The 15,692-nt window shown below is 31.9% G+C and overlaps 2 protein-coding genes across 4 annotated transcripts in view; one reads left to right on the forward strand and one right to left on the reverse strand.

Moving 5' to 3' along the window:
• Positions 1-2,409, forward strand: part of LOC115233431 (leucine-rich repeat-containing protein 45-like) — a 5,828-nt gene extending 3,419 nt beyond the window's left edge. The window contains exon 4 of the mRNA XM_029803844.1: positions 563-2,409. Within this exon, the coding sequence (XP_029659704.1) occupies positions 563-647 (85 nt within the window). The 3' untranslated portion in view covers positions 648-2,409. The remainder of the gene's footprint in view (positions 1-562) is intronic.
• Positions 2,410-2,609: 200 nt separating this feature from the next.
• Positions 2,610-15,130, reverse strand: LOC115233429. Of its 3 annotated transcripts, XM_029803843.1 has the most exons (3): positions 14,685-15,130; positions 8,157-8,354; positions 2,610-5,947 (listed from the first exon to the last, which is right to left on the reverse strand). In XM_029803843.1, the coding sequence occupies exon 3, from the start codon at positions 5,928-5,930 to the stop codon at positions 3,840-3,842; it is 2,091 nt and encodes a 696-aa protein (XP_029659703.1). In that variant the 5' UTR covers positions 5,931-5,947; positions 8,157-8,354; positions 14,685-15,130; the 3' UTR covers positions 2,610-3,839. The 3 variants fall into 3 exon arrangements, with proteins under 3 accessions (XP_029659703.1, XP_029659702.1, XP_029659701.1); XM_029803842.1 differs by lacking the exon at positions 8,157-8,354; XM_029803841.1 differs by lacking the exons at positions 8,157-8,354; positions 14,685-15,130 and adding an exon at positions 8,015-8,068.
• Positions 15,131-15,692: the final 562 nt, after the last annotated feature.

Genomic DNA, 15,692 nt, shown 5'->3' on the forward strand with positions numbered 1-15,692 from the left:
TATATATATAAAATTAATTTTTTGTCTGACTTTTAATAAATATCCACGTTGCAGTTTGTTTGACAGGAAATTTGTTTTCATATAACAGTTTAGAGAGAATTCTCTCTTGTGTGTTGTTTAATATACTCTCTTGCAATTAAAGCCAATCTTTCTTTCGTATATGCGTATGTGCTGTGTTTGTATGTATGTGTGTAGATGTTTACACATACTCACATACAGAAAAGTTAAAGGAAAATTTAATTTTTCTTCTCCATTTTATCATCTGATTCTATATAAATTGTAATGACAAGGATAAACCAATTATGAGACTTTAATTGTATTACATGACAAAAACTTATGTAAATCATTATTTGAAAATAAATTAATAAAAGTTTAAATTTTTAAATATACATTAAATTTTTTGAATACACAAATGTGAAAAAAATTTAATAAATTTCCACATTTTGGAGAAAAATATACTTGAGTGTTCAGATATTCTCAAAAAATGATATATTTGCGAATGCAAATGGTTAAGTAAACTCAATTACATGTTTATTATTATATTGTGTCATCTTTTTTTCAGCGTCGAGGAAGTTCAAAGAGCTGGACAACTTTATGCAGCTTTTAGCAAATATCTGACTTCCATAGGCCCAAGTCCAATTTTGTGATTCTTTCGAAGCATTAATATATTATTTATTTTCATAAAGATGGATAATATAATAACATATAATATAATATGTAAGTCATACATAGGTAAATTTTACATTATTGGCAATTTTCGGCCCAAGCATACCGGTATATCTGATATATCGTAGTTATGTGTCGATTCGAAAAACAGTGTTATTTTGGATTTATTCATAGCATAGACAGTATATATATATTTTAGAAAATTAGAAAAAGAAAGAAAGCATCGAGGAGTCTAGCTTTCTCTTTCAAATGCAGGAGTGGATTATAGACATCCATGAGGGAGAGGGGGGGAGGAGGAAGCTATATTCCTATAGGCCTATTCTTTAACTTCGTAACAACTATGTCGTTATTGTTATGCGTCGTTGCGCAGCTAAAACGTATCGGAAAATAGCTGTGCAACGACGCGTAACGATGACGAATTTATCATTAAAAGTTACAGAATAGGGCTGCTGATCTCTATACATAGCTGAATACAACCATAACTAGATATGTAAAATTCTTGGCCCTGATTGGTCCAATAAAGGCTTCGAAGCTAAAAAATAGTTCACAATTTTAATAGCTTCCAGTGTTCTATTGGTCACAGTTTCTCAGCCACGGATGCTAGTGTATGTCCAGCTATGTTTATCCAGCTATGTACAGAGAGATCAATGCTATATCCCTATTTAGTTGAATCGAAAGGAGATGAAGAGATTCTCTCTCCCTCTCTTTCTTGAAACATTGCATTCTCTTTCTAATTTTGATGCACAAACTGCTTATGCTGAAGATAGGATACGCGCAGTCTATATTTATTATGTGTCTATGAATTTATCGCTGGATAGAGTTTTAGGCATTCAATTTTTAGTTTCAAATTGAGAAGAAGGATGTCCGAAAATTCTTGGAATCTATCAGCTATGTCACATAATATGTACATTCAGCTATTCGCATTTCAGCTATGTAATATCTTATTGTTAGTAACATCTACATATAGATTTCGTAATCTTATTGCTTGTCTATCGTACTCACAATCTGACTTTGATTATAAGTTTCGTGCACACGTGCGCACACAAATCGCAATGCTCATATTATCTCGTAGCAAGTAAAAAGTGCTCTTTCAAAGTTGTTCGCATGTTTCAAATATAGGAACACTATATATTTGGATCAAAACAATTATGTCTCAAAGATATATAATATACAAATTTGTAAAAGCGTGCAGTCATATTGTCTCGTTGCATATATGCATATATATATTTATATATACAAGTGGCATATTCAAATGTTCTTTTTTTTCATTTGTTTATTTTCATTTTGTTCTCTATTATGTTTCTCGTACGAAGTTTCTAATTATACTAAGAGATTATGCAATGTTTAGAAAAATATACATGTCTTATGTAAAATCTACCTACGCATGCAAATCAACTAAGTCTGCGAGTTTGCGAGGTGCATTTATAGTAATTTTGTACCTTTTATTACATCTGTTTTTAATATATGAATTTTAGAATTCTAGAATTTTACGTCGCGTCAAGGTTCGATTGTTTATTGTAAGAAAACCTTTGGCTTCTAAACTCTCAGTATTTATTTATTATTGTAAACTATTACGTCGATTGAAAAAAATTTGAAGCGATTTAAATAATGTTTTGCGCAAAATAATAGCTCAGTGAAATTTTAAGTAAAAAACTAGATTTTTCTGTAGTTTAGTAATTTCAATATATATACGAATAAAAATTTGGTATAATTATATTTTTTCTGAATTAATTGAATAAAACAATTAAGTTGCATTATTCTTGATCATGAGATCATTAATACCATAAAAAATGTTCTCACGATTTCCAATTTTCTTTAAATGTATGACTAAAATTAAAAAAAGAAAAAAAAGAATGGAGTCTGTTACTTAAAGATTAGTCGACGTCATGTTATTTAGGAAAAAGTTGAATTTTTTCTTTGGTTATACTATTTACGAAATGATATTTGGATAAATTTCCCGATGCTCATTTATTATTTAATAATCTTTAATAATCTGCAATAATTGTACTATATATAAAATATAAATATGATAATATACAATAGAAATTACTGCTTAATATATATATCAACTTTTGTACAGATAAATACACAATCTTACCTTTGATCCCCTCCTACATGATACCTATCTCAAATATTTTATAGCATCTTATTAATAATGACCTTTGTTGGCGCTGAAATTATTATTGTAATATCTCGGTATTATGTGGATTTAATTCTATCGAGATTATAATATTAATTAGGGTATGTAAATGATATCCTTATAATTCGGAAGATATAAACATTTTCAGACTAAGCATTGAAAATTGAAGATTAAAGATTGGAATTTCTAATTCTAATCAGAGCAAAAGGAAATAAAATGTCTTTGTCCTGATTGGTAAAATTTCAATCTTCAATCTTCGATCTCGATTTTCAATGCATAGTCTAATACCAGGCTTTACTCATATTCTCACTACATATTCAGTGCTAAATATAACATTTGATGCTAAATTTATCTCACATATAAAGCAATAAAGAAATTAAAACTGAAAAAAATGATTTACTAAAAAATCTATGAATAAATCTATCTATGTCCACACATATTTAATTTCCTTTTTTTTCTAAAACTTCTTTATTTCAGATTTATCTCTTTCTTTTATTTTTTTTGCATTAGATTAAGGTCCTCTCTTCTTGCGCTGATGCTCTTCTATTATCACACATTTGGTATGCGAGGAAAAAGTGAGTAAAAAAAAGTACCCAGTATATATTATCAGTATACATGCCATTAGAATAAATGTGAAACAAAGTTTTGAAATAGAGGAAGTGTCCGTGGTCTTGATAATCATAGAACAAAAGAAATCGACTCGTAATTTTATAATTTATCATAAGAGAACGTTTCATCTTTCAAGGAATAAAACACATTAACGAAATTGAAAGACTAGATATTAACATTACTTATGTAATAAGAACATGAGTAATTTTATTGTATAACAAATTGAATATTCATTTACATTCGCGCGAACTGCAATTTCATTTCGCTATTGCGCAATCTTTGTGATTGATACAATCGAAGGCATCGTAGATCGTTTATCAAAAAATAAACTGTTCTAGAGATGTAGAAAAATAAATTTTTATTTATAGATATCGGAAGTGAAAGATAGGTGCATCGGCCTTGCGTAATTGTGATATATACACATTTAAAGGGTGTATGGATACTCTGCGAGGTAGTTCCTGATCAAGAGTGGCAGATGTTCAGTGGGCAGTTTATTTCTATTCACGACAAGTCTGGCCAAATGTGACAACGATTTGACTTCTTTAACCAGAGGCTTGGTTAAATAGATCTGGCTGTATAGTTCCCCGCTATAATCGACCCACACTTCTCTGCGATCCATCCTTTCCGAATATTCGACGTAGTGCTCCAACATTGTAATAGGACAGTCGAAAGTCGGAATCGCCAATGCCAGTCCTGGTTCAGCGTCGAATTGAAAATGTTTAAGAAAATAGCACACCCTGACGGAAGTGGGTCCTCTGGCCGTCTGCACGGATATTGCAAAGATATATCTACTGTCCGAGCTGTCTCTCATTAGCCATCGACCTACGGATGTATTTTTTAAGAGATTCTCGCTTTGCTTCCAACTAATGTTTTCGTGGTACCAGCCGCACGTCTGCAGTAGTCTTTTTATCTCGCGTAATCTTATGTCTTTGTTCAACAACTTTGTATCTAGGCTCCAGGGACTTGACATCACCCAAGGATGGGACACCGAAATAGTTGGTGCTCCGTCCTTTCGCTCGTTGTTGTTATAACCGTTATTGTTTCCAGTCGTGATAATCCGATCCTCTGTCGCGCAGTACAAGTTGTCGGGTTGCACGGCAGCACTTTCGTTGAAATTATTCGAGAGTTTTACTGTCTCGCAGTTAGCAAATTGAGCATTGAAGCAATGGGCTGACTGGAAGATGGCGGGTTCATGGATAATTGTCGGTACGTTTATGAAACTGTCGTTATCATTGGTGTAGCTGCTAGAAGATACTAGAAGATCAGCGACGTAACAAGTCGCCGTCGTCGAATGGACGGCAGTTTTTTTCTCCTTTTCCTCTTCTTTTTTCTTCTTCTGTTTTTCCTGCTCTTTTGTTTCTTTCCAATTAATCCCTTTGTTCCGCTCTTGCTTATTCCTAGAGCGTGGTTTCATAGCCACGATCTGGTTACACGGCGTTGCTGTTGTTGCCGTAATGTTTATTTGGCAGTCACTTAAGTTCACGGGTAGTTGCATGTTGGCGTTCACTCGGATCTGCATGCCACTACCGGCAGGCTCGAACAGCAACGAGCCGCGATCGTCGGACGCATCGGTCAATTTCTCGTGACACTGACAAATATTCTGCTGAATTGTACCGTTGCAGTCGCAGTAACCGTTTGTTTTGATCGATATTTTTCGCTGTCTCGATTCCGTGCGCATTGTTTCGCTATTTTCCCTCGTCGTCTTGAATGAAGGTAGCATTCTTCTACTCCCAGGCAATTCTAAACAGCCGCTTGGCGGCGTGACAAATGTTTGATGAGCAAAATTCTCTATATATTTAAACGTTGCTAACCGCTCATCCTCATTGGGCAAATGTTTCTTCTGCATGAGACAACCGCCACCGGTAAGTTTCCGCTGTATTTCGATGGGTGGGGCTTGTACTAGAATTCCAGCTTCCGTACTCTGAATTAGACAACCACCGGAGTGTATATTGGGTGATGTGGTGAATGTGATGCTGTCGTTAGTGGGCTTGCATGTGGTCGTGACATGTTTTATCGAAGATGCCATTCCGTAGCTGATGTTTTTCATCGTCATAATAAGGGAGTCTTGATTATTCGATTGATTGATCGACAATCTTAAAGATGGATTCTGTCCCGCCGATGTTTGAGCATCGCAAGAGAGTTTCATTGTCTCGGAATCGGCAAATTGAACATTGGAGCAGCGATGAGCTGACTGGAAAATGGCAGGCTCGTGGATGATTGTCGGCACGTTTATGAAACTGCTGTCGCCGTTGGTGTAATTATGCGATACTAGAAGATCAGCGACGTAACAGGTCGCCGTTGTCGAATGAACGGAGGCCTCTTCTTCTTTTTCCTCTTCCTTCTTCTCGTTCTGTTTCTCCTGTTCCTCCGTTTCTTTCCGGTTAATTCCTTCGCTCCGCTCCCGGCAGTAATTCGGCGCTGCGAAACGGTGGTGGCAATTCGGACATATATATATCATTGTTGTTGGCAATTTTGGTATACTCGCGACTGGATTATCGCAATCGATATAACACATTTATGGAGTGTTGCAGTCTGAAATAACAAAACAAATAATAAATTAATAAACAATAACTTGTATTTCTCTATTCACAAGTAACAAAATATTATTAAATTGCTCATTTGTGTACATATCTCGCGCAATACTACCGGTGAAAACGATTGTAAATTAAATTTTTAGATAAAAATGTAATAAAAGATCTCTATTATGATTATGCATATCTTAATGAAAGCTTTCGTGTTTATTTAGGCTTTATTTTATGCAAGACGTGTATATATATACACACACAAACACATAACACACTTTAAAGATATGTCATAAAAGGGTCATATTTGTGCATGCACGTACGCTTACGTATGAATGAGTAGATGAGTCTCGTTAACTTTGATACCTCTTTACACAAACTTTTCTGAACACTTAATACTGCGCTCTTGTCATAATCAAAGATTATGTAGATCATGTGACGATACAATAGCTTCGTGTGTGCAACTGTGTATTCGCGCGAGTGTATGACGATTAAGCAACTCATATGAAGAGATCTGTTAATGTTTATTTTCCAGGAATTTTTCGCTCCTTTTTTTAATCTTAAATATTTCCACATAATTTAGCGCCAAAATATAGATAAATATTATAATGTTAGTAATTACAATGTTTATTTAATTTATTGAATTGTTTTCAATGTGTTGTGTTTTATTTTCTTCCATTTATGATCAAAGATCACAAGATTACAATGAGAGAATTTTAGTACTCGGTATTAAAAAGTACATAATTTATTTCGTCATACAAGAGAATCTCAAAGTCCTATCGTTTCTTTCTCGATAACGAATGGTACACACACACACACACACACACACACACACACGCACACGCACGCACGCACACGCACACGCACACACGCACACGCACGCACGCACGCACGCACGCGCACGCACGCACGCACGCACACGCGCACGCGCACGCACGCACACACACACGCACACGCGCACGCGCACACACACACACACACACACACACGCACACGCACGCACGCACACTCACTCACGATTAGTCGTATTCTCGCAATTGATTATCGCATGAGCGATGTTGTTCCGTATCGATACCGAGAAGTAATACGTAAATATGGCAGACGCATCAGTGACAAAGATCTGTATGAAAAAAGTTTTTGCACCTGATTAACTTAGAAAAGTTAGCTTTTTGCTGTAAAGTTCATACCATTGAATCAATGCAATCTACTTGAGTTATGTAAAGATTAATTGCGAGATATTTTCGTACACCATCTCTGATAATTCGCTTTAATAGAATTTTCTTCGTGATAGATAAAATTACGCAAGTGATTACGACATTACATATCAAGCAACTCGAAGAATGAGCGCGGACGTACATAATTAAAAGAGCTACACATGACAATGCCGAATCATTTCCATTAGGGTTATCAGCCTATAATAAATACGGTAAACGATACTGGGAAACTATAAAAAAAATTCGAGGCAGCGTAAAGCCCGTATCAGACTACGCATTGAAAATTGAAGATTGAAGATTAAAGATTGGAATTTGACTAACCAGAACAAAAGGGACTAAAATTTCTTTATTCTGATTGGTCAAATTTCAATTTTGAATCTTAAATCTCAATCTTAAATGTGTAATCTGATACGGGCTTAAAGCAGTGTGTGTGTGTGTGTGTGTCAATGCTTCTGAAAAATATGAATGAGAAAAAGTCTATCGTTCGCTGTTCCTCATAATACTGTATATTATGGGAACTGCTAATGTATATTATAGTTGTACATTATGGGAACTGTTAATGGTTTGAGTTCAAACTTGAGAAATGGAAGAAATTCTTCGTTAGTTAAAGCGAATTAATACATAGTTGAGATAAAAATTTTGTGCGGTATATTTCTTTATAATATTTAACAAATGAAAAATGGAGATATATATATGAGAAAACAGGATACAACTTTTTTATAATCTGTTGAAAGAGTAGTTTTAAAACAAGAATAAACGATATCAAAATAGCAAAAGTCGCGTTGAGAAAAGATATGCTTTTCATAATAATAGAATCGATCACGATAATAGACATTTCTTCCCTCACAATTATCAATCTTTACCAAGAATTTAAAATGACGATGAACCGCAACACGAGTTCCTCGTAATCGCCATTTTATAAGTATATATTCATTTTTCTCTTTTCATATACATGATGTCATTCAAAGGTTCGGAGAATTTGCCCATAAAAAAAGAATTACTTACCCTATCTCCTAGTTTTCATCGTTTTCTTCGAAGTAGCCCTCTTAAACATGGATGCAGTTGTTCCCATCGTTTTTTCCATAATTTCATGCACTCCTAAAAGTCTTTAAGTGTGAGTATTTTAAGCATTTACATCGCATGAACGAATCATGGAAAAAAATGCTGGGATAGCTGTATCCTTGTAATCTTCATATCCGTGGACTATTTTGAAAGACAATGGAAACTAGAAGTTAGAGTAAGCAATTCTTTTTTATGGGCAAATTTCTCGAACTTTTGGGTAGTACCATATAGATACATTTCGTTTCCTATTTCAAGTTCGCGGCAATATTATTAATACACTTTTATTTATAGCTTTCTTATATTTAGACATCAGTTACAGATAACTTTGTAAATAATTTCGTTTTTATCAATATCAAAAAGATGAAACTAATTCTAAGATTAATAAAGCAATAGATATTAGGTTAGAACAAATTTATATTTCTAATCAATTTAATTTATCATCAGCTAATTGTAGAAGAAAATCTACTGACAATGAGTAAGTCTTCTAATTTGATTAAAATTTAAAAACATTACATAAATGTTATACAATTCTATATATATATATACATATAGAGAATTGTATAACATTTATGTAAGGTTTATAAATTTTAATTATATGTAAATATATCTTTTAGTTTTATATTAAATTATAAAAACGTATTTTTTGTATTGGATAACTTTTTTTTACTGATGTTAAAATTAAATTAATAAATTGTCAATATCTTTATTAAAGGAAAGTTATATCACTGTTCGTTACAATTTGTGCAACGTTTATTAAAAACATTCTATTGTATTTACAAGCACGTGTGTTTCTTTACTACGTTCCTGTTGGTTAGGGTACACATTCTAGCTTGTTCTCGTACGTGAATTCCATGTGTCATTGATTTCAAGGTATTTGTGGAGTCGCTCGAAGTAGTGCTTCCACGAAGCGGGGACTCGGGGCCTCGAGTGGTCGAGTGTCGCAATACTAGAAGGCCAAGCATCCATCTAGAAACCTCTTTCTTTTCGGTATTCTCTTCGTGGCGCATGTACGTATATACACGTGGCACACGTACATATTCTGTTTTATTTTTTTACGGCTATTATTGTCCTCGACACACGTCTCCGAAGGTGAAATAGCGAACACGTGGTGGAATAAGATGCGTGTTTCCGCGAAGATAAAACGTTTGTTTTCAAATAGAAAAAGAAATATGAATAAAATATATTCTAATTTGATGTGTATACTACGCGTAAAAGATCGCGTGGATGTGTGCGTGCTTTGAGTGTGTATGTGTTTGCGTGAAAGAGAAAGAGAGACATCTTTTTATTACCTATTTTACAATATAAATCGCATAAATTGGATAAAAGAAATAACAAACGTAATAAATATATAATCAAATTACAAAAACAGATATGATAACATATATTATGTTGCATAATATAGCGGAATATTAACTTGGAACTGTCATTCTAAAATATAATGTAAAATTAAAATTGAAAAATTGGAAATGATATCAAAACATAAAATAAAATATTTTCAATCAAAACATAATATATAAAATATCTTGAAATATTCAAGATAAAAATGATATTAGAGATAATTGATTGCAAAATGCTACTTTAGTTTTTTAATATTTTTTTGAAAGCATTATTGAATTAAATATTATTTTATTTCTAAAATCGTAAATATTATTTGTTACCTTATTGTTAACCTTAGAATATCTTTAGTATATAATAATGTTACACAAAAAGATAATAACATTTAAGTTTCTCTCTCTCTCTCTCTATCTATTCCTCTCTCTCTCTCTCTCTCTCTCTCTTTCTTTTTTGCAGAGGAAGCTTTGTTTTCGCGACAAAATCTTTTTTCGAGTTTTTTATGCCAATATGTTTAAAATGTTCAAAAATGTCGAAAAATCATATTTTTAAAAAATGTCTGTATGTATGTATGTATGTACGGAATGTATTGTACAACCTCTAATTTCCGTAATTTTTGAGATATCGAGTTAAATTTTTTTACGTGGGTAGAGATCATTAAAGGATGGTTGCTATTGATTTTGGTCAGGATCGGTGAAAGGGTTCATTTTTTATAAAATCTTGAATTTTTTGAGAGATGTTTGTACATGTTCTAACTTTTGCAAATTTTGAGATATTGGGTTCATTGCCCTTGCCTTCTTCTCTCAAGCTTCCTTTATGAGGAAGTCAAAATTGAAAAACTCGCTTGCTTTAAGAAGCTTAAATTTTGTGAGTGAAATAAAAAAATGAAGCAATGTGCAAGTTTTTAATTTGCACAATTTTCATCTTGTCTCTAAATTTGTGTATATGTAAGTTATATAAATGTCAATAATATATATGTTTCGAAAATTTGTTGGAATAATGAATATTTATTAAAGAGTGTCAAAATTAACCAAGTTCTACTGTAAATTGACATTTATATATTTTATCAAAATTGCCTGAATCAAGTACAGGTTTAATGGAAGTGTTTGTAAAAATTACTTATGGCAAAATCAGCTAAAGTGCACGAAAATTTATCTGGAAATTTGCGAGCCTTGGAGGAGTACAATTTCTTAAAAAAAGTTGAGCCGCTACTTGTGTCCAACTTCTTGGCAGCTATTACCAAGAAAAACATCATAGAAAAAGAAGACAATTCGTTTCTTCGTTTTTTTCTCATTAAATCTCTCGAATCGTAGGAACGCAAAGAAGAGAGAGGGAAAAATACGCTTTTTCCTTAAGAAGAGAGTCGAGCCTCGCAAAGCTAGTACAAGATTTCAAGGAATTTCGCGCCATTTCATTTTCCAAGAGTAAACGAGAGAAAGGGCGAACAAACTCAATAAGAGAAAAGGAGAAAGATAAGAAATAAAAGAAAGAGAAAAATAGAATGAGAGAAAGTGTGAGCAGAAATAGAAAATCTTTTCGCAAATATCCGTGCAATTTTAATCGGATAATAATGAATACAGACACATCGAGTGTCACGCATATTAGGCTAGTTGATATTTATATTTTCGAGATCAAGACTTTTGAATTTATCGGTCTAGGCAAACAGTACGTTATAAACAAAGCGCATAAAAATCTTTGACTGCTGATTCTCGATGTATTCTCTTTACATAAATTGCGTAACCTAATTTTTCTATATACATTTCTGTAAGTTTTTTTTATTTACCTACGCTCCTCCTATCCTGTCCCTTTGGAATAGAAATACTACGATAATAACGAAAGAGAAACGGGAAAGATTTATGATAATCCATTGCGACAATCAAATGTATATTGTTAATGCTTGCTCTGAACAAAAAATCGAATAATGTTGCGCGCGTTTTTATAAAACCTTTTCACAAGAAAACGTAAAAATAGTCCGTGTCTATTTAAAATATTGTGGCACAAAGAAAGAAGCTTTAAAATATTGTTGCACATAAAAAGTTGTTTTAATATACATTTTATCAAAAGATAGAAACACTACCGTATCTCTTGATATTATAAGTTTAAAGAGTTAAAATGCACCACCATTATGAATTTTGAAGAATAATAGATTTTAAAATAACACACATTATTTGTTTTTTCTTTAGATAAAGAAATTTCAAAACTCTACATGTCCGATAAATCAAATGTAGCAAGAGGAAAAAATCTTATAGACATTATTTTATAAAATTTCTGTTTGAATTGACATGTTCACAAATGCTATCGAAATTTGTGATATTTTTTTGTCAATTACAAGGAAATAGATACGCATACGAACTTTGCAATAAACGCAGCACCAAAAATATCAAAGATTGTCTATTATATCGCACTAAATTTGAAATAGTCCCTTATAGAAACAGATTAAATATTAATTTTAAAAAAGTACAGTAAATAAAAAATATTTATCAATCTTTAAACTTTATAAAGAAATCCAAAATTAATAAAAAAGTTGCAACCGTCATTAATAATCATAAGTATTTCAATTGAGTGATGTTAAATAGAACAAATAATGAAAAAATGTGAAATAGTTTCGTATAATTTGTTATTGCGTGCAATTAAAATCATCTTTACAGAACTCAGTAGGTGAACTGATTAAGATAAAGTTTCTATAATAGAAGGCAAATAATTTCATCAATAAGCTGTTATCTGTAGTTACACACTCTCGCAATTCTCAATTATTATATGCAATTCTCGATTAATAGCCGGTCTGATTATCGGGAACAACATGGCGGAAAGATACGGGATGCACTCCGCAAGCAAGGAATTCCGCGAAGCGATCTTTTAACCGCATTATGTAGATTTTCGAGATAAACGCTACGGACAGGACGTAGCTTCGGAGAATCCGCCGACGCAATACGTTTAGTCACTCGCGAATACATTATGACGCACAAATTATTTTGTTATTTATTTTAAATATCGATTATTATAAACATCAAAATAAGATGTTGTATTATAAGCAAGACTGAAAAATGTCATTTCTCTCACAAATTAAATATTTTAGACATATTTATAGAAATCTATAGAAATAATAAAATTACATATATATTTAGATATATCACATTTATTTTAATGTTAAATAAATAAACTTTCACAAAAAGTTTTAATTTTAATATTACTTATAAAAATACAATCTCAAAGACAATCAAGTTTTTGCAACTATAGTTGAATATCAAAGTTGATCTATACATCATATTACATATTTATTATCAAAACTTATAAATATTTTTTTTATAAAACTTGTTAAAATCAAGTAAAATGTATACCACAAAAAAGAAATATAATTTTAAAGGTTTCTTTTATTTCTTAAAAGAATATTTTTCATTTTCTAGATTCTCATTTTTTAGACCACTCTATATATAGTACGTTTTTAACGGATTAATAAAAAATGTTTTTATTTAGCCATTATACATAATGATGCAAGCGCTGCTGAAAAGCGTTTGATCTTCTCTGAATTTTTGAACTTGCAGAAAAAGGTTTTTTGATAGACGATAATGACGATCACACTGCGTAGTGTATGACGTCTATTTCGCGGAAGATCTGAAAATTTCACGCGTTCTCCTACACCGCCGCGCTTTTACGTCACTCTATTTTCAATTTTAATATTACTTATAAAAATACAATCTCAAAGACAATCAAGTTTTTGCAACTATAGTTGAATATCAAAGTTGATCTATACATCATATTACATATTTATTATCAAAACTTATAAATATTTTTTTTATAAAACTTGTTAAAATCAAGTAAAATGTATACCACAAAAAAGAAATATAATTTTAAAGGTTTCTTTTATTTCTTAAAAGAATATTTTTCATTTTCTAGATTCTCATTTTTTAGACCACTCTATATATAGTACGTTTTTAACGGATTAATAAAAAATGTTTTTATTTAGCCATTATACATAATGATGCAAGCGCTGCTGAAAAGCGTTTGATCTTCTCTGAATTTTTGAACTTGCAGAAAAAGGTTTTTTGATAGACGATAATGACGATCACACTGCGTAGTGTATGACGTCTATTTCGCGGAAGATCTGAAAATTTCACGCGTTCTCCTACACCGCCGCGCTTTTACGTCACTCTATTTTCACTGCCAGGTGAACACTCGTTCCAAGAATCGCCTACGTTCGTCGAATAAATAGTATAATGTCGATTCGACGATAGTGAAATATATCACGCGTACACTTTAATCTTATCATCAATGATATATATTAAAAAACTAACGATATTGAGTTTAATTTATATCGAATGTAAACTTTTGTTTTCAGAGCTTGAACTAAATAAATTTAACGTTAAAAATAAAGTAATTGATTTTTTCATTATTGACAATAATTTGCATAGCCTTTTATTCCGAAAACCATAGTAAGAAAACAATAACTTTTTATAAATTTGTTAAATAATATTGCAGCAATAATAAGTATTGCAATCTGAATATTTTTTTTTATCTAATAACGAGACTATTACGAGCAATTAAATGGCTATATAAAAGTTAACGTTCTTAGCATGCGAATAGAATACATTAGAAGCTTGAAATATAATTTTATATCAATTAATTCTTGTCAAAGTATATTTAATTTTAAATCAATTTGGTTAGAAATATGTTGATATTGTGTGGAAATTAATCTAATATTCTTAACTCGTAACTTTAAACGCATTACACAAACGAATGTTACGCTTTATACTCATATGAGAAAGAAATAATTTTCAATATTATAATTACAATTCGACTAGATCTAAATTATATTCTTAGGTTTCTCTATAACCACGTGAAAACAATAAAACTTTTTAACAAAAGAGAGAATAAATATATATCTACATGAAAAGACAAGTTCTCATATAAATCGTCATATATGAATTATTATCGTTATATATCAAGGTGTTTATTTACTATTTTCTGTACATATTCAAAAAATTCCTGGAATAATTTGATACAAAATTGTTGGATAATAAAGTAAAAAAAAAAAAAAAATATCGCCAGCAAGAATATGATTCAGAATTATTAATCGATATTATTATTTCAATCCGTATCGCAAACACAAAAAAATATATCATCCTTTAATTTTTGTCTTACCAGAATATATCTCGTTCGATTGTAATCTCTCTCCAAGTGTCTTATTCGACAAAGAACGTACATATGACAATACGGTATAGTAAAAATTCTTTCCTTCGAAATAGAGAATTTGGATGTACACACACAGCTATTCTTCCACTCACTTGTAATTAATCGTGCTCATGAAATGACAAATTCTCGATAGAACTTAACCTTCACTCCGATTTGCATTTGCCTTGGAAGACAAAAGTACTTTGAATTCTGAAAAACTCGCGAAACAACGTATATCTTTCGAATTATATACATGTACATCCGATACAAATATAGCTCAATTATACATATTTACTTGTACCAATTCATTGAAAAAAGCTGCATTTAAATTATTTAATTATAAATTAATATATTCGACAGAAACAACGACAAAAGGTACTATTTTACTCCGTACGATTAGTACAATCGCCGATGAGCGACTGACAGACCTCTAGTGGCGAGACTTTCTCCGCCATGAGCCTAAAACTATATAAATATACATAGTAGCGACACTTCATTGTTCTCGATAGACCAAGTTCTTAAGGCCGGATTCACATCTTGGCAGAAAAGCAGAAAGCAGAAAAGCAGAAGCCAATCAGAATTCGTGCTCGGTGTGAATCCGGCCTAACGCACATGCGTCAGACATTCTGCTAAAGACCATGGATATAAGAAATAACTGGACAGAGCGTAAGGTACCCTTTATGCCCGTATCAGACTACGCATTGAAGATTGAGATTGAAGATTGTAGATTGAAATTTGACCAATCAGAATAAAGAATGTTTAGTACTTTTTGTTCTGACAGGAACGCTCCAAAACCGACGAGCGACCTCCGACGGGTTAGCGCTCTCATCTAAACGTAACTGAAAATGTCGATAATACCGACATTTTTTTTTTTTAATTCTGCCATTACCAACATAATTATTTCAAACATGCATGATAGAAAACGCAATCTTTTGCATTGTGTCCCATATATTGAATAGACAATATCACAATATATTT

Source organism: Formica exsecta, unplaced genomic scaffold (genome assembly GCF_003651465.1).
Source record: "Formica exsecta isolate Colony F162 unplaced genomic scaffold, ASM365146v1 scaffold175, whole genome shotgun sequence".
Taxonomy (NCBI): Eukaryota; Metazoa; Arthropoda; class Insecta; order Hymenoptera; family Formicidae; genus Formica; species Formica exsecta.

Coding starts and splice junctions, on each gene's coding strand:
- LOC115233429 (XM_029803842.1), bottom strand. CDS start 5,930: ATGTGTTATATCGATTGCGATAATCCAGTCGCGAGTATACCAAAATTG.